Below are 19,451 nucleotides of genomic sequence, written 5' to 3'. Positions count from 1 at the left end.
CTGTCCCCATACCTGGAGAGTTTGTAGAGGCAGTGGTGAACTTGTGTTGCAGAGTCATTCCAGCTCATGCACATTGCCTTGTTGGAGGTGAATGTGCACCAAACACAGCTCTGACCTCTCTAGCAGGGGGCAGGCTGAGTCCTGAAAAATCTTAGCATTAAAGCATTCTACTTGAGTATCTACCTAGTCTGCAATACCCCAGTATCGGAGTCCCTCATGATCTGTCATGTACCTGTGAGGCAGGGACCTGTACAGAGGGGGAATTGAGGCACAGAGGAGATAAGCGACTTGGTAAAGGTCACACAGGATGTCTGTGGCAGAGCAGGAATTTGAACCCAGGTTTCCACAGTCCCAGATTAGTGCCCTCACTATTGGACATGCCTTCCCTTTGGCCAAGATGACAACCGTCACACATGCATGCTCCTTCCCACCCATTTCAGCACGGTCTGCTTTTGAAGGAGGAACCCAGTTTTGTTGAATTCTTCCATTGTCTTTTTATGAAATTCTGTAGCTCACACATGGGCAATTCACCTGAGCCCACCAAACTCATCCAGTGCCCCGTGTGTACCCCCCCATGAAGGAGAGAGGTGGCTATTAACTGATGTGGCTCAGCTTTTGCTCTCATCGTTGTATTTCTCACTAGACTGCTCCATCTCTCTTTCTCCGTGCTACCCCCACCTCCTTCTGCAGACAGATGACAAGCGAGAATGCATGTGTCCTATAGACATTATCGTCCCTGCATAACTCCCTGTCCTTGCATTGTCTGGACAAGCCTGGGTGATTCCTAGCAGGAAAAAAAAAGGGGGGGTGGGGAGAGGAAGGTAATTCAGAAAAGCAAAAAGGAGGGGGAAAACCCCTCACCTCCTCACACACTCCGCATTTGGCAGCTTGTCTCAGAGTGAGAATGAGACACACCTACCTTGTGCTTGCAAGATCCAAGGGGAATTTGGTAAATTTCACACTTATTCCCAGTCTAATTCCACACACTCAAACTCTGCACAAAGGTTACTCCACTATCCAAGCAGCACAATTTGGATTCTTGCCTGTGAAAGCCACCTTCTCACTGGCTGACCCAGCTCACCTTTGTTGCCCAACCACTAGCATGCAAGGACAGGTCAAATTCTCTCTGGGCTGGTTTACCTTTTGTTTTTCCTGTTTCTGCTCCAGCTGTGCCTGCGCAGTGGGGCAGGTGCAATGGGCAGAAACCTCTTTGCCATGTCACATTCCCAGGGGAGTTGGAGCCTCTTGCTCAATGGTTGGGCAGAAGATGGGAGCATCAAAGATGATTATTCACACAGTCAAGCTCTGGCCAAGGCATCCACCTTGTGCTGGGTCAAGCAGACTCCACAAGCTAAGCAGGATTAGGTCTGCTCAGTGCTGCACTGGAGACCTCTGAAGATCAGGAAGTGAAGTTGGTGGTGTTATGGGCAGCACTATTATCTTAGGTGATTTAAATACTGCATTAAGCAGATCCCATTGTAAGTGGTAGCAGAGCTACTCTATCCTGGGGTTAGCTGTGTAACAAAATGAAAATCTCAGTAAAGTCCGTACCCAGCTAGGACTTGGGTGACTCCAGTTCAATTCCCAGCTAAAACACAGGTTTCCCTGAGTAACCTTGTGCAAATTGCTTACTCTACTTTGTGCATTCTGGAGGTAACACAGATAAATAAATCTGCTCACATAATAAGGTCAAGGGCTGTAAAAATACCTGACAGACCATAGCTGAGGGAGGTGGGCTTGTCGATTCCCACTATTGACAATTGCACATGCTCCTCTGCCACATGTTCATGGTTAGCTCCTGTCCTGCTCTCTGTGGCAGCCACTGTCACCAAGCAGCAGACTTTAGTACACTGAGTATGTTCAGCTGTGCAGGGAAGCTGCTTCCATTTGGCCAATTCCAAGGGAGGGGCAGAACCCTGGGAGTAGGAAGGGCTGGGCTATCTCAGTGTCAACATTCACCCTATTAATGGTCATTTGGTTTAATGTAATCCATTTCTGCTAAGTTTCCCCTTTTCTTTACATTTAGAGAGGCCCCGCCAATGGGGCAGGTGCTTAACTATCTGCACGAACAAAGTGGCACTATCTCCTGGAGCTTGACCTAATACCCAAATGTGGAAAGGTCCGAAGAAATAAGCACACACAAACTTGTTTAAAAAGCAGGTTAAACACAACTTACAGGCTTTCTGCAGTACAAAGCTTTGAATGGTGATTCTCTTAACTGGACCAGAAAAGCTCATCACTTAATAAACCATCTTGTTAGTCTTTAAAGTGCTACACAGTCCTGTCTTTTGTTTCAGCAAGACCAGACTAACACGGCTACATCTTTATCACAATGCCCCAGGCAGCTTGGGAACACTTTAGTGTCCTTAAAAGCATTGATAAGCTTTTCACTGTGACAGCAGGTTTTTTTTAATTGAAGTTATGGCCATCTGCTTTATTAAATAACATGAAACATTAACAAAAATCAACTTTTAAAAGATGAATGTAACATTTACTGTTCCAGAATTCCATTCACAAACAGTATCAGCTCCACTTCCTAGAAGGAAATCCAGTCAGCTGACACCACTGCTGCACAGCAAACACAACCCAGCATGAGGAAAATGCCAGATATTAGAAGAGTTTTACTTATTTTTAGGCAAATGCCTGGTTAAATAAAAACATCAGTAGGATTTACCTTACAACTTTTAGCATCACTCCACCTCTACTAATTTGCAATTCCTGTCTCCAATGACCTCACCACACTGGATTCTTGCAGAGAGGAAGGCTTCCTCTTGACTGTTTTTTGGTATCCGAATCTGTTTTAATGACATACTCTAACATTCCTAAAACAGATTTTATAACACATTGGAGTTTTCCTTTAAAATGGTTTGAAACACCCATGGACATGCAATGACCAGTGCTCATATTCTATATACTGTCTATTGACCACAGAGTGGCCTAAATTCTCCAAACTAATTTTGGCTGCCTCAGTACTTGGAGGTGCAGATTAAGATATGAACACTTGCACTCTGAAAACTAGGCCTCTTCAGTACATCTCAAGTAGGGCACTTACCAGTGGCAAAACAAGTCTTTAAGCAGCTTTGAAAACTGAAACCAACAAACACCACTGAAATTCTCATTGATATGAACAAACTCATTAGCTTAGCTGAAATGCTCAGCTCCAGGATAGGATTATGAACAGGCCACTACAGATTCAAGCTCTTACCTGGCTATGTAGAATTTGGCAAACGGGCTGTGAAATGGGTATAACCAAAGACTGCTTTCACTGACATGCTAGTTCATCACAGAATGCCATGGAAGGTCTCTACTGAAAGCCTGTTACACACTGATCAGCTTAATTACTGCAAAATGTGAGTACAATTACCAAAAGAGCGATGTATAGACACACGCCAAAAACAGTGTTCTTAAAGTTCATTAAACAGGTAAGCAGAAGGCAGCAAACGGGATGCAGGACACCATTGTTTCCCAATTTTATTTGGCCACAGAACCCTTTTAAACTCAAAAGAATTTCACGGAACCCCTAATAGCAGTCTAATATATGGAGCTGAAAAAGTAGACCACAAATAAGTAAGGATAATAATAAACAAATGCTAAACAAGGTCATGAGATCAACATTTAGTTTAAATGCATATATTTTAAAACAAAAATCACATTTAATGTGTACAAAAAATAAAGCTAAAAAACGAATATGCATTATATTGGCAGATTTCAATGCAAACAGTAGTTTTTCTTCTTGTCTTGACAAATTCTTTTTATATTTGGTTTAATACTGGAAAGTTGGATTCGCATATCTGGCGCGGCATTCAGTCAATTCCTGTATTTCGTTTTTGTTGCTGCGTAATTCGAGAACCCAGTTTCGCACAAGTATATGTTGGTGAAGAGTAACAGCTGACAAATTGCACGACTTGATAAAACTGAATATTTTTAAGATAAGCTGCCCCAAAATGTAATCAAAGAAACTTCTTTAAATTTGTATTAATTGGCCATCTGAAGTGATTTCCATTAGGTTTTCATAATCTTGCGTATAAAAACTGACTAGCTTTTCTGTTATAATTAATGGATTTCGAATCCAGTTAGTCTTTTATGGTTGGAAAATACTTCATGATGTTTGTGTATAAATTGCGAAGATGATCTGCAATGTTCTGGCCAAGAGGGAGGGTACAGGAGAGAGCTTGGGGCAGGGTGTCAGAGCAAGCTGGGAATGCGAGCTCTTGGCGGGGGGAGGGGAGTGAGGGGGATTTGGGTGTGGGGTCGGGGTACGAGGGGGATGCTTACGAGGCTTGGCACTCTGCTGCAGCAGGGAAAGCCTTCAGGCAGCACGCTGTCATTCCCCCAGCAGGGGGGCAGGAGAGGAAGCTCAGTCCTTGGCCCCATGCAGCGGGGATCCCATCACAGCTGCAACACCAGGTCAGGCATCCCACTGACAGGATGTGGGAAGTGTAGAAAACCCAACATTCCCCGCCAGACCAGACCCTGCCACTTCCCCAGCAAGCTGGGGAAGAGCACGGGGGAGAGCGTGTGGCAGCGCATGCAGGGTAGCGAGCCAGTGCACACCTCAAGGTGGGGGGACGGACAGCCAAACCTGCGCATGCCCCAAGGGGGGGGGGTGTCAAAGCCTCAGCCGAGTTCCACATGGCCCCTGTCGGGGTGCAGGCAGCAGTTTAAAAACACTGAAGTCCAGGAGTGGCTACTTGGTACTTTGGATCCAGCCACCCCTCCCTTTCCTGGCAGCAGCGGCCACTGTAACAAGCCATGGCCTGCACACGAGGAGAAGGAGGCTGCATGGCATCGGAAGCTCTGTGGGACAGGGGCCATCCTGCGGGGAGAGAAGGGGACTATGCAGTGGTGGGACAACTGCAGTGGGTGGTGGAGCGGCCAGAGCTGCGCATCATTAGAAGCCTGCCCCCACTGGCACAGATCCAATAGGAGCGGACTACGGGCTCTACAGAGGCTGGGGGAGTGAGTAGAATTTTCTCACGGAACCCTTAGTTTCACTTTGTGGAACCCCAGGGTTCCACAGGACACACTTCTCTCCCTGGCTGACTATTGTGTAGTTATGTAGGATGTGACTTGCAATGGGAGTGATTTGTATATGGTGCCACCAGCTAATCAAGACCACAACAGTTGAAAAGAGATCACAAAAGCGACAAGAACGAACACACAACAATGGGGTATCTGGTATCACTAAGATGGAGTTAGTCTGGTGTACAGAACGCACAAAGATACCTCTTATGTGAAAGATATCATGTAAGCTGTTCGTAGGTTTGCTTCACATACAGGTCACAGCAAAGCCTGACTGTAATGCACTGGGGGGATTTTGAGTGAGCTTTTGCTTTTATGCCATAACAACATCATGTTAGCTAAGTTTAGGGTCTAGCAAGTGTGCTGTGATTTTATTTTTTAGGTAACTCTAATACTTTTGCTTGCTGCCCTCTGAATTTCTGCTTTGGCTTCATGTCTATTGTTAGCCAGCAGAGGGACAGCAGAGCCTGCATAGACTGGGAGGGGAGAGTTGTGCTGTCTGTAGCTGGAGTTGTCATAGAGCTGATCCCTGACAGGCACAGGCGAAGTTTCCTCATGCTGAGGGCAGGTGGGTGCAAGGTGTCTCACAAACATGGATATCTCTAGGAACGATCACACTGCCCCTCGTTGGACTCCAGAGAGTCTTCATTAAATTTTTGGAGATCATGGAACAAATGATACTTGAACATAGAAAAGCAATTACTATATCAGAGTATTGCACAAGAGGCTTCAGAATTTGAGACCAAGGGGTTTTTGGTGCTCCTTTCTTGCACTCCGTTGAAAAATCTCAGCCTAGGTTAACATGCACCAGAGTCTTTGCCACTTCTAGATTTCCTGCTGTGATCTCACTCCTGGGTGTTCAGCTTTTAGTCCATCAGCTCTTTGGGGCTGACACTGGAACTAGGTCCGTGCATTGGGCAGTGCCATTCCCACAGTCAATGCTAACACCACACTATGATGCCCCTCTCTGATTTAGCTATCTCATGCCAAGGGCTAGTGACATCTACATGACTGCGACTGATCCACTAAGCCCGAGGAGTTCTCTCCAAGATGACTTGGTTCTCTCTCAGATAACACTTCTGAGGAGAGAGTTGGGGTAGGATTTTTACAAGTACTTGCTCAATGTAGGTCCAAGTTGCACCACTAATTTCAATGGGAACAAACCACCATTTAAAATTCTTCTTTCAAAGGCTGAGCCACATAGAAATTCCTGGTCATTCCCACCTACCCTAGAGAAGAAGGCAGAAAACCACACTTCCTGCATTTAAGAAAGTGGCAGTCCTGTGGCTCCTATCTCCTGAACAGGAGTCTGCCCCCACTTGGCCCAGGTTTGCCTGTTACCCAGGCATCCTGCTGCTTCCCACTTCATGTTAAGAGCGGGATTTTCAAAAGCACCTTGCGTCCGTCTATTGCTGCTTCCCAGCAATCTCAATGACAAAACACCCGTCGCCTTTAATGGGAGTAGTTAGGCCACTGGCAAACACTTCTGAAACTCCTGCCCTACAGGCAGGAATGAATCATGACCAGATTTCAAACTCCAGAAACATTTTAGGCAGTCACAAAATGTAACCTTCCAGGGAAGCCTTAAGGTACCATTGAGCAAGCTGATGCTGTGATTGGAGGAGGCCTTGAGCTCACGTCCACACACTTAGGAAAATAGGCAAAGCAGGCCAGTAGCAGAGACCCCCCCACAGTATCCCATACGAAGGGGTTTTATTTTAAGCGATGCATTTGTGTGTATTTACATAAAGCATATATATAAATATGCACAAAAGCCGCAGTATTTCCAGCCAACGTGTGTAATCTGCTGCATCCTCTGATAGAGTAGTTTTGTCGTAAGATAGCAATTCCCAGAAGGAAAGGGGTGAAGTGAAATACTTTATCAGCCATGTACATATGTAAACCAGGAGCCCTGGTTGAAAAGCCAAAGCCTCTTTTTCTCTGAAACAGGGGAAGGGAAGGAACACTATTGGCTTTGAGCGTGGACAAAAATGACAGGCATGGAAACGAACTCTAATATTATCACCGTCCTATTGACCTCTGATAAACACCCAGTTATGGTTAACAGAAACAAAAAGTGATGCACCTGTTTTTAGTAATTTTTTTTAGTAATTTTTTTAAAGTATGCAAACGTTTTTTAAATTATTCAAGTGGTACAAACAATCTGTTATAAAAGAGAATTCCTGACGTTCTCTAGGGATGTAGCTTTCTCAGTTTGAAGGATCAGCTCCCCATATTTCAGTGCTGACTGGTGTGCAGCTCATTGTGGTGAAGGAGTTAATGTTCGAGCCTGAAATCCTCTGGTATAACAGGGTATTCTGCAGGCGACTGCTCACTGGTATGTGTTGCTCACAGATGAAAAAGCCTTGCCTTCCACCTGAGAATTTAAGGTGCACTTTTAGGTTTAATGGGCCTGGCTACCAGATCAGCATCTGAAGCAAGAATTCGTTCCCTGGTTTAAAGGCCTGGGAAAGATGCTTCAGATGGCAACAAATGTGCTTAATTCTCTTGGCTGAAGAATACAGATGTGGACAGAAGATGCACTCATTCGGTGTCCATCAGCAGATGACCTGAAGGAACAGAGAATACAACAACATGTAGTACTGTTATCTTTTATCAACGTTCAGCAAGGACAGAATCTCCTGCCACCCAATACACACATAGGAGAGGCTGGTACATATAGCTGTGCCAATAATATGCAGCAGCGTGGAGGTGGGGGAAGACTGAAAGTGTCCAGCTCAATGCACCTAAAAGCAACCAACCAACCTTTGTCATGGGGGCAAAGAAACAGACCCCTAAGTGAGTTCCAAAGGCCATGGTACCCTCAGTCAAATGCCCATTCAACTTAAATACTGTTGCTCTCCAATGTTAGGGAAAAAAGTTTTAATACACGCAGAATAAAGATAAGCAAAAGGAATGGAGAAGAGGAGAAAGACAGAAAAAAGGAGAGAGAATGAGCTAGGGGGGAGGGAGAGAGGGAGAATGAGAAAGAAGGGGGAGGGAGCGAAAAAGCACACGCGCGTACCCATCTGGGCAATGCATCACATTGAAATTGCCCCGCATTAAAAATTCACCAGCCAGTGAATTTTCAAGGGATTTGTAGTAATTAGATGACAAAATGCTGGCAAATCTCAGGCTTGCCGAAGATGTTACTCAGGGGTCAAAGACTCGACACTTTTGGCTGGGTAATTTGTAAGTGTCAATCACACTCAGCCATCAGAGAGAAAGGAAAGATCTAACGGCTGAATTCTAACTAAGTCCAACGTTCTTGCCTTCAGCCACCCTGTCTGCTATCATCCCACCTCGCTCCTGCCTTTACTGAATGCAAACGCAGCCGCTGCCTCTCACAGGGGACTCGAGACACAGCAGTTAAAACACAGATTCCTTTTTTTAAGCTTCCCGTTTTTGATTTTTAAAACCCGGAGTGAGTATAACCTGCACGGTTATTTCCCACATGGCTAGAAAGACAACTGCATGGCAGTATAATGAGAGTCCTTGTCACTATGAATCTTTCCCTGGGCTCCACAAATCCCACTTCTCCAACTGGTGAAAGAATGCACAGTGTTCAAGGCTTTCAAGAGATGACCCTAAATGAAGACTTGGCCACGTCTCACTGCTTGGCATGTTGGGATTTTCTTATTTAGTTCCTTGTTATGTTCTTAGAAACACAACCTTTTATCTCTCCTCTTGTGGTCTCCCTGATTCCCAGGAGAAAACAACAAACCAAAACAAAGCACCTGCAGTTTAATTAGCCTCATTATGATAAAAAACCAAAGTCTACTTAGGCTGCCACAGAAGACCCAGGCTCTGATCTTGCAACGTGTTCCACATCACAGGAGTTCTCTTATGCTCATGGGCAGGCCCACTAGATCCATGGGGATAAGGACCAGTGCAGAGGCCTTGTTGCATGGAGCCCAAGGAGTCTCAGTGAGCAAACTGAGTAATAAATCCAGAGTGCGGTAATCCAGGGGAAACTGCTGCATGAATGACACTGACCTGAGATAGGAGGAGAGAGGAGAGGGTTTATTCATTTTCCTTACTTTCTAACCAGGATGCTCTCCCCTGGCGCACTCCCTTGCACAAAGCTTAGGCACAAGTCAGAAGTTTGGGACTGCAATAGAAATGGCAGCTCAGTGAAGGGCAAGATGAGGTGTGGCATGCAGTCTCTTATGAAAGGGTCACCAGCGTTCAGTCACCAAGCTAGAGACCCAAAGCCAGAGGAAGGGAGAAGCACAGAACGGGGGATCAAGGTTTACTGGGCTCTGTCATAGACTTCCTGAGCCAAACTCTGCTCTCGCTTGCACTGGGCTCAATCCAAAGTGACTTCACTTCAGCCCACTCTGTAGTGGCTTCCATTTTAGGGTCTTGATTCAAATGATGCTCTAGCTTGCAGGACACCGAACACTCCAACTCAGATGCAGTGTAGCATTTGGGCAAGTGCTTATCCCCAGTGAAGTCAGTGGGATTACTCACATGCTGAAACGTAAGCATCTGCGTAGAAGCCTGGCTGGATCAGGGGTGGGCTTCAGCATTTTGCGGTACTGAGCCTTTGAGCCACACAACCTCCCAGAGAGTGAGTAGCTCCATTCCACAGTTGAGGAAATGGAGACGCCAAAAGGTTTGAACATTTGGCCTTAATGTGGATGCCTGAATGTAAGAACCTACATCCCTTTTTTGAGCCCACTGGCACTGATGGGGGGAAATGGCAGCTTAGTAGCCTCGACATCAAGCTAAACTCAGTCAGGTACCTATCGTTAGGCATTCAGTTTTGGAAGTGCTGGTGTAAGTGGATTGACCAACACCATCACCACCACCATGGTAAAGCCCTAAAGCAATGGTGGGCAAGCTGGCTGCCAAGCTGGTGGATCTGGCCCGCGGCTGTCCTGCCACTCCTCTGCCCCCAGCCCATTCAAGACCTGCGGATGGGGGAGTGTGCGAAGTCTTTCCTCCCCCACCAAGGGCACCCAGCAGCTAGAGAGAAACGCTGGCTGTTTTAAAATTGGCGGTGTTTCTCTCTAGATGCCACACGCCCCTGGCAAGGCGGGGGCAGGAGGCGAGAGAGCGCATTGCGCAATGTGGCACCTAGAGGGAACTGCTTAAAATGGAATACTATTCCGTTTCAGTTTTCGCGATTGGGGCTTTTTTCCGGAAAAGACTACTGGGCTGTCTACACTGGCCCTTTTCCGGAACAGGGTTCCGGAATAAGGACTTATGCCCGAGCGGGAGCAGAATAGTTTTTCCGGAATAGCGGCTGATTTTGTACAGTAGAGCATCGTTGCTTTTCCGGAAATTCAAGGGCCAGTGTAGACAGCTCGCAGCTTATTCCGGAAAAGCGGTTGATTTTCTGGAATAAGTGGCCCAGTGTAGACACAGCCTATGTGTTTCAGGTCAGGACTCTGCTGACCCAAATTTCACTCAAATTTATAGCAGTCACCTGACTGCCTTTGATGAAACAACAACCCTATAATTCATAGCTGCTTATTCATCCTATGTTTAATGAGATGTAACGAAAACTGATTGATTCACAAAAGTGTGTACAAGTTATTTTAGGTCGCCAAAATCTCAGGGGTGTGTGTCTAGTTGCATTCACTTCACCTATGCTTTTAAGTATTTAAAGGATAGCATTGCTCACACTAAGCCCTGTGGTTCATATCTGTTTCCGGGCTGCCAGCAAGGAGGAAGGAAAAGTAGGAGTAGAGGTGAAGGTGTAGAACCATCATGAAAACCCAAAGGCAGGTGGTTAACCCTATCCTTTTCACACAGTTGAGGCTAGGCACTGTGGCAAACAAGACACTCAAGGGAACCTGCCTTATGTCAAGTGGACAATTTGGGCATCTAAAAACCAAGTAGTTTAGGGTAGGTGCAGCTGACCTATCAGTTAGATCTCATGGCAATGCAGTTCTACTGCACCCAACAAAGAATTCCCCCCCATACTAAAAAAATCTAAGTCTCTGTAAACAGCCCTCCTCTTGGATTTCTCCTGTGTGTTTTGTAAGATTCTGCTTGTTACAGAAACACAGGAACAGAAGATGTCTGCAAATAAGAGATGCACTTTGAGTGTGCGTAACAAACTTGCCAAATCTCACTGAAGGATGGTACGACCGTCCTATCAATGGTAACTCACTCAAACAGCATTTTGTTGATCTTGGCCCTTAGAAATGCCCATTGTAAGTGAACTAAGGGTCTGTTAACATTACTTTAGATTTTGCCTTAATTTAAAAAGTGATTTAACAACTGAGAAATGCTGCCTAACAACAGGGCAGATTTGAGTTGAGGCTATTCTTGTTAGCCAATAGCAGGATTTTAGTTCTATTATAAACATTTAAATACCATTAATTTTGTGTTAGGCCACCTAGAACATTGCAAAAGTTTTTTTTAATCGTTATTTACATTGAAAGACAAACAAACATGGTAAATGCACTCTGGCAAGTAGATGAGGTCAGAGCTAAGATGTCATGAGTATTTTATCTTTACATTTTACATGCTTCCTTCCATTTTTTTTTTGGTAGTGGAACTTTAACTTTTAATTTCTTAGCTTTCAGCCATTTGTGTTTTTAAGCTACAACATTCTACAAAGGTTGTTATCCCTCCCTGTAAATTACCGGTAAATATTTACAACTTTAATTCAATGAATTTTTCCCCTGATAATATATAAATTACAAATCTAATCCCCCTCCCCTCCACATGCACAGGGTGAAAGAGTCAAGCCACTGCTGTGATGATATCCCATTGATGGTCTAACAGATCAAACTCTGCTCCAAGGGAGATGTTCTCTACAATTACAAAGGATCCATAAAATGGAAAATATTGTGTCTGAAGTCTCTTAGGCTTCAGTTGATCAAAACACTTAGGATAAAGCTCTCGAAAGGATGTAACCTATGAGCATAAGCTGTACTAAAGACTCATGGACCTCAGGCTTGGTCTACACTATAATGTTATTACCATGATTGTAAGTCCCCCACTAAATCAACTTCACCTGCACGCGAGACATTGCACTTAGATTGTCAATGCAGACGCTGTATTGCTTCTAGCAGACTGCACTGGCTATCGACCTTGGCAGCTAACAGCTGGCGCCCCTGCTGCCCAGCGCCTGCTGACAATGCCCAACATAGCAGAGCTTTGGTTCCCCAACCAGTGCAAGCACTCCTAGCAAGGACACTCACCATCATGCAAAACTGATGTCATTACTGCAGTGGTTGTGCATTCACATAACTTAATTTAGGTGTCATTAAGCAAGACTGATCCTCCAGTCTTGTTCTGCAGTTCCAGGAACGTGCAAATTGCCACATGGGATCAGCACAGTGCATTCTCCTGTCTGACACTGGCCAGGACCAATGTCTTCAGAGCATGGTTCCAATAATCTTGCAGTATACAATTGTGGAACATTTAGCCTATGGTGGAAGTTCTGCCATAAAACCTGACACTAAGAGATCACTTTCTGCCCGGGAACAGGCTGATACCAAAAATCCATTGTTTAAGGACTCTGTCATATTATACATCATCCAGACCTCCCTTCTTAGCACACCTCATTTTCTGCACCCTCTGGTTTTTGCTATCATGCCATGACAAAAGAAAATGCAGCAGAGTTTCCATGTAATATTAAGGACACATTGATCATGGGCCATCTAATCCAGGAGACTGTCTCCAACAGCAGCCAATGCAAGATGTCTCACAGCAGAGAAATCCCCCAACACCTCCTATAAACACCCTCCCATATGACACGATGCACTACAGGAGGAAGTTTCTTCGAAGCTTAGTCCTTTGATGGTTTTATAGTCTGGGATGAGGATGAAAGCTCATCTAATTGCATTCTAGTACAAAGCCAAATGTTAGTCTTATTATTCATGCATCTAACCTTTTATTAAAAATGTCACCAAGATATTTGATAAAGCAGTATCATGCCTCAGTGAGTTCTACAAGTTAAAAAGGGAAATAGTTTCAAGGAGACAAACAAGGCTTTCTTGGCACAATTGCCTATTATATATGTAACTCATCTCAACTCCTCTTGCTCAACTTTCCAATGAAACACTTCTATTTATAAGCAATACTGTGTGAGTGTGCAATCACTTATAGAGAATCTTTGCTCAATCTTGTACCCAGCCATAAAGTATAACAGTGATCTGATGGGAACTGCTCCCATCAGTCACGACACATGCAGTAGGCTTGCAGAACAATAGGAGGGAACAAAGGCAGGCACAGGCTCTCAAATTCTGCTGCCACACACCACCAGCTCAAGCTGCACTGCCGTGGTTTGACACGCTCACAGCCTTTCATGTGAATTCCTGCCTTGTGCTCCCAACGCCTGTATTCTCTCTATGGCTAAGGAAGGCAACAGCAATAAGAAAGGAGAATCCACAGCTGAGGGGGAAAAGGAGGTGGACACAGAGGGCATGTCTAAACTACATCCCTCTTTCAAAAAAGAGCTGTAAATTGGACAGATCAAAATTACAAATGAAGCTGGGATTTGAATTTCCCGTGCTTCATTTGCATAATGGTAGCCATGCGTTTTCGAAAACGGGTATTTCAAAAGTGAAACAACTGTCTAGATGCGGTTCTTTTGAAACTCCCCACCTTTTTCAAAAGATCCTGTCATCAAAAAATGGGGTTTACAGGATCTTTCGAAAAAGGTTTTTTTTCCCCACAAAAGAACTGTGTCTAGACAGTGGTTTCACTTTTGAAATACCCATTTTCGAAATAATACACGGCCTTCGTTAGGCAAATGAAGAGTGGGAAATTAAAATCCCAGCTTCATTTGCAATTTCGATCTGTCTAATTTACATCCCTCTGTCGAAAGAGGGATGTAGTCTAGACACAGCCAGAGGGCAAAGGTTCTGGAGTTCCACCAGCTCTTTATCTTTTCGAGTGGCATAGGGGAGGTGATCACCTCTACAAAGAACTACAGTTTTGTGTCTCTCCAATTTAAACACACAGAAAGAAACTAGTGTGGAAGAGATTAACCAATTAGCTTGTGTGTGTGCTGGGGGGGAGGGGGGGAAGAGAATGAGCTGGCTCCAATTTTTACTCTGAATTCACTGTTCAGCGAATTCTGGCCTTGCCTAAAAGAGCTATAAGGAGGTTTGAGGAGAGGTGGAAGTTCCTAGATTACTAGTGGTTATCTTCTGTGCCTACTCAGAGCTTTGCAGGCCCAAGAGATTAGTGTTTCTCTGGGTGCTAGGAAACTCAAGGAGAACTGTAACAACTGTACCACACACGGATAAAGAGTTGAGTCACCATTCCTCCCTTGTGGATCAACTGGGTGTGTGCAGCACCTCAGCTTAGCTGGAGAACCAGCATTGATACTGAGGGCTACAGGGTCCAGAGTCTAGGAACACTTTCTCCCCTTCCCCAAAAATGCACTCTCGCGGAAACTTGCAAAAGCACCACTCCACGGATGTTAAGACCAGAAGGGACTACTCTGATCACTGAGCCTCTCTCCCCAGATAATGCAGGATCATTTAAAAACTTAGAAAACTGCTGCTCCCATTTGGTTTAGGGTAGTTCATTCATTCCACATGAACACCATGAGCTGGCTCAAATATACTAGGTGAAAGCCACAGGTCCCTTCCACATTGCTCCCTCCACTAAGGCTTCGAACCCCACTACAGAGACCAGCAACTCAATTCTAGACCTTACTCCAGAAGGCAATGGAATACTACATGGGGCTCCAGTGCAGATGCAGAAATCAACTACTGAAGGCACTTGCTGCGGATGCCCTCCTCAGGGATGCTCAGATGCCTGCTTTCCACACTTGCCCCTTCCATTTCCATGCCTTGCTGACAGATTTTCATGCTATTTCATCGGCATACAGCGCTAGTTTGCATATTTCACTGATTCAGGTCACATCGTGTACACATATGCCTCAGCCAACATTTGTTGATATTCTCTCTACCTCTCTCCCAGTTCCTGTTTGGGGTGAAAGCCTTCCTTATTAGCCAATTTGGATACCCATTTACTGTGAATTACTGAGCCTGATTATTATTCATGAATGGATAAATCTGAAATCTCAGTCTCTGCCATGTGGTTTTTCTCCCTCTCGAATGCATATATTTAGGGAAAATTGGAAGCAATATGTATCTCACTTTCTCTCTCTCACACCCCCCGGAGAAGGGAAATTTGGATTGTGACTTCTCCCAGCCCTAATTTACTTTTGAGCCAGCATGTGTGGATCTGTCACAATCAGCACTGATATTTAGATGGAACAGGAATGCAGGTGTATATTAGCATTGTGTTTCTTGCAAGCACAGGGGGCTTAGGCAAGGAATGCCTTACACTAGAGCAAGAATGGAAACTGGAGGTTAGGGACACTGAGCCAACACCACCCAGGAGCAGGGATGTAAGCGACTAGGTGAGTTATTACTCGGCTAGTTGCTTCTCTCTCTCCCCCTTATTGCCTCTATCAGAGGCAGCAAAGGGGGGAGAGCAGGTGCAGGTGCAGGTCCAGTGCTGGGGGGAGCTGATTAAAAGCCAGTTCCCCCCAACACCGTCTCCGTGGAGGGGAGCAGGGGAGGCACAAGTGCAGCAGGGTACTGGGAGTGAGATAGAACTCAGCTGTCCCAGCTCGTGCCTGGTCCCAGACGCTGCACCTCTGCTTTCTAAATGTATTAAGAGCCAGGCAGCTCTTACTAATTTTAAAAGGCTGAGCTGCAGTGGGGTTAGCTCCCAGGGCCAGAAGCTAACCCTGCTGTAGCTCTGCAGTTTCCCCCCTTATCGACTAATCGAGTAGTTGATAGAAATTCCATTGACTACCCGATTAGCTGATTAAACGCAGTTTAACATTCTTACCCAGGAGGTCCGAGACCCGGAGAATTTTGACTGCTGGATGCAGGAGGCTTAAGGACACATTCCAGCCCAATGCACACAGCACTGGCTTATGAGGCTGAGAGCAAAAGTCCGACAATGCAGGAGTAGTTTAGGGCTGCCATGCAATTTTCTATAATTGATATCAGGTTTTCCAGCAGGGTAGGTAGAGGGTTTTTAAAATTTAAAGGGCATAAATAATGATGAAGGAACGTAATTACTAGCTAAGAAGAGACCCCAAAATGGTACATTAAAAACAAAACAAAATACACCCTCAAAGAAATCATAGCACATCTGCACAAGCAGTGGGGACTTGGACTATGGACTCCGCAGTAATCATCACTGGCACTCACTGCATGCTGCACGTTCCAGCCAGAGAGCTGCAAGATATTTACAGATGGGGAAACTGAGACAAGGTTAAGCATCTTGTTATGCAGTGAGTCAGTGGCACAGCTGACTCCACATTGAGACCTACCTCATGGGCCACAACATCTGAGATTACTCAGGGAAGCACTCACACAGTACTTGATAACCCCACACTAATCACCACATTTTCTAGCTGCACTTGCAGTCAAAGAGAACGATGGAGGGAGTGCTACCTAATGGACAATGTACAGGACTAGACTAAGGAGACCTGTTTTCAATTCCTAGCACGTCACCTGCCCATGCCTCAGTTTCCCCATCTAAAAATGGAGATAACAATCCTGACCTCATTCATAAAGTGCTTTGAGAGCCACGGAACTCAGACTTTACTGGTATAACTCTAAACTAGAGCTTACTCATGGGAGGGGAATACTGCAGGCTCTTCAGTAACTGTCCTTTTTGGAAACTTCAGCTGAAACACCAAGCTGCCTGCTTGAGCATTTAGGTACTGTTCAGCTATAGGAACCTGACTGTTTGTGGACCTGGGCTGAACCCCTACAATCTGCACACACAGATTGGGATATCAGCAGCATGGTTCAACTGCAGGTTTCCTCTTCGGAAAGTCTGGCACAGTTTTCAATTGCTTTACTAATCCAATGGCACTCAAAATGGGAGAGAGAGTGCATGGGATGTGTCTGCTGTGGAGAAAAGTCTGCAGGAGAGGAGCCACAGGGAACGACACCACCACCTTTTCCTTCGTGGGTCAATAAGAACAGCTACAGGGTAACAGAAGAATGACCACTGGCACTGAACCACAGAAATAAAGGGACACAAACACACACCACCCTTGCAACAATCCAGCAGCTGGCTGGAGCTTGGATGCAGAAAGGCAGTGAGCATGCTACAATAAAACAGCCAGATGCAAGTTCTTCCTGCATCCCCAGCAAAGGGCTGGAAAACAACATTAACCGTGTCTGCAGCTTAGAGATGTATGTAGGGCCTTGTGACAGAATACACCCCTACACTCACTGTAGTAATCTTTGTACAAGATATGCCTTGTAAGATTTCATTTGAAAACTCATAATTTGCTGTTCAGTACTATCCTGCTCTAAAATGTGTGGCAAGGCTGTATACGAAGTTAGGATTCTCCCAGTATGATGCTAGGAGTGCATGTTCAAGATCCACATAGCACCAAACTAGTCCAAAAGGCCTGTCTTGAACAAGAGTGACTTTGCTTTAATTTGCATTTAAGCAGTAAACAGTGTCATCAAGTAGGAAGGGAAAGCAAAGCTCAGATAGGGGAAAAAACCCCAGCAGGAAACTTCCTTCCACACAGACACAGTCTCCTAGTTTTCAGCTAGAAATATTTTTCAAATGGGAATTCAAACTTTAAAAAGAAGACGCACACACTTCAAGAGACCCCTCTTTCTCTACTTGCCCTCCTCAGTCTCTGTACCTGAGAAGATAAAAGGAAACAGCCCGTGGACTCTGGGGGAAGGATTCTAAGCTGAAAAGTTGATCAGCAATCTGGTGGAGCACGTGGTAAGCAAAGTTTGCTTTCAAACTCACGAGCATTTCATAGAATCATAGGACTGGAAGGGACCTCGAGAGGTCATCGAGTCCAGCCCCCCGCCCTCAAGGCAGGACCAAGCTCCATCTACACCATCCCGGACAGATGTCTATCTAACCTGTTCTTAAATATCTCCAGAGAGGGAGATTCCACCACCTCCCTTGGCAATTTATTCCAATATTTGACCACCCTGACAGTTAGGAATTTTTTCCTAATGTCCAGTCTAAACCTCCCCTGCTGCACTTTAAGCCCATTACTCCTTGTCCTGTCCTCAGAAACCAAGAGGAACAAATTTTCTCCTTCCTCCTTGTGACACCCTTTTAGATATTTGAAAACCGCTATCATGTCCTCCCTTAATCTTCTTTTTTCCAAATTAAACAAGCCCAGTTCATGAAGCCTGGCTTCATTGGTTATGTTCTCTAGACCTTTAATCATTCTTGTCGCTCTTCTCTGTACCCTTTCCAATTTCTCCACATCTTTCTTGAAATGTGGCACCCAGAACTGGACACAGTACTCCAGCTGAGGCCTAACTAGTGCAGAGTAGAGCAGCAGAATGACTTCATGAGTTTTGCTTACAACACACCTGTTGATACAACCTAGAATCATATTTGCTTTTTTTGCAACAGCATCACACTGTTGACTCATATTCAACTTGTGGTCCACTATGACCCCTAGATCCCTTTCCGCCATGCTCCTTCCTAGACAGTCGCTTCCCATCTTGTATGTATGGAACTGATTGTTCCTTCCTAAGTGGAGCACTTTGCATTTCTCTTTATTAAACTTCATCCTATTTACCTCTGACCATTTCTCTAACTTGCTAAGGTCATTTTGAATTATGTCCCTATCCTCCAAAGAAGTTGCAACCCCACCCAGTTTGGTATCATCTGCAAACTTAATAAGCGTACTCTCTATCCCAATATCTACATCGTTGATGAAGATATTGAACAGTACGGGTCCCAAAACAGACCCTTGAGGAACTCCACTTGTTATCCCTTTCCAGCAGGATTTAGCACCGTTAACAACAACTCTCTGACTACGGTTATCCAGCCAATTATGCACCCACCTTATCGTGGCCCTAAGTTATATTTGCCTAGTTTATCAATAAGAATCTCATGCGAGACCGTATCAAATGTCTTACTGAAGTCTAGGTATATGACATCCACCGCTTCTCCCTTATCCACAAGGCTCGTTATCCTATCCAAGAAAGCTATCAGATTAGTTTGGCATGACTTGTTCTTCACAAACCCATGCTGGCTATTCCCTATCACTTTATTACCTTCCAAGTGTTTGCATATGATTTCCTTAATTACCTGCTCCATTATCTTTCCTGGGACAGATGTTAAACTGACCGGTCTGTAGTTTTCTGGGTTGTTCTTATTCCCCTTTTTATAGATGGGCACAATATTTGCCCTTTTCCAGTCTTTTGGAATCTCCCGTCTTCCATGATTTTTCAAAGATCATAGCTAAAGGCTCAGATACCTCCTCTATCAGCTCCTTGAGTATCCTGGGATGCATTTCATCAGGACCTGGTGACTTGCTGACATCTAACTTTATTAAGTGATTTTTAACTTGTTCTTTGTGTATTCTATCTTCTAAACTTACCCTCTCTCTGCTTGTATTCACTACGTTAGGCACACCTCCAGACTTCTCAGTGAAGACTGAAACAAAGAAGTCATTGAGCATCTCCGCCATTTCCAAG

The 19,451-nt window shown here is 44.9% G+C and overlaps 1 protein-coding gene across 3 annotated transcripts in view; it reads right to left on the bottom strand.

Moving 5' to 3' along the window:
* Positions 1-3,453: 3,453 nt before the first annotated feature.
* Positions 3,454-19,451, bottom strand: part of RBM19 (RNA binding motif protein 19) — a 159,076-nt gene continuing 143,078 nt past the window's right edge. For 2 of the 3 annotated variants that reach the window (XM_075898196.2, XM_089775264.1), the window contains one exon: positions 3,454-7,592. Coding sequence is in view for 1 of the 3 variants with exons in the window: in XM_089775264.1 (XP_089631390.1) it covers positions 7,567-7,592 (26 nt within the window). In the remaining 2 variants the exon portion in view is untranslated. Of the gene's footprint in view, positions 7,593-7,648; positions 9,019-19,451 lie in introns of those variants that run through there. The other variant, XM_075898197.2, reaches the window with a different exon arrangement.

The sequence above is a fragment of the Pelodiscus sinensis genome, chromosome Z (genome assembly GCF_052426305.1).
Source record: "Pelodiscus sinensis isolate ZL-2025 chromosome Z, ASM5242630v1, whole genome shotgun sequence".
NCBI classification, from domain to species: Eukaryota; Metazoa; Chordata; order Testudines; family Trionychidae; genus Pelodiscus; species Pelodiscus sinensis.
This window is presented reverse-complemented; position numbering and strand designations above follow the sequence as displayed.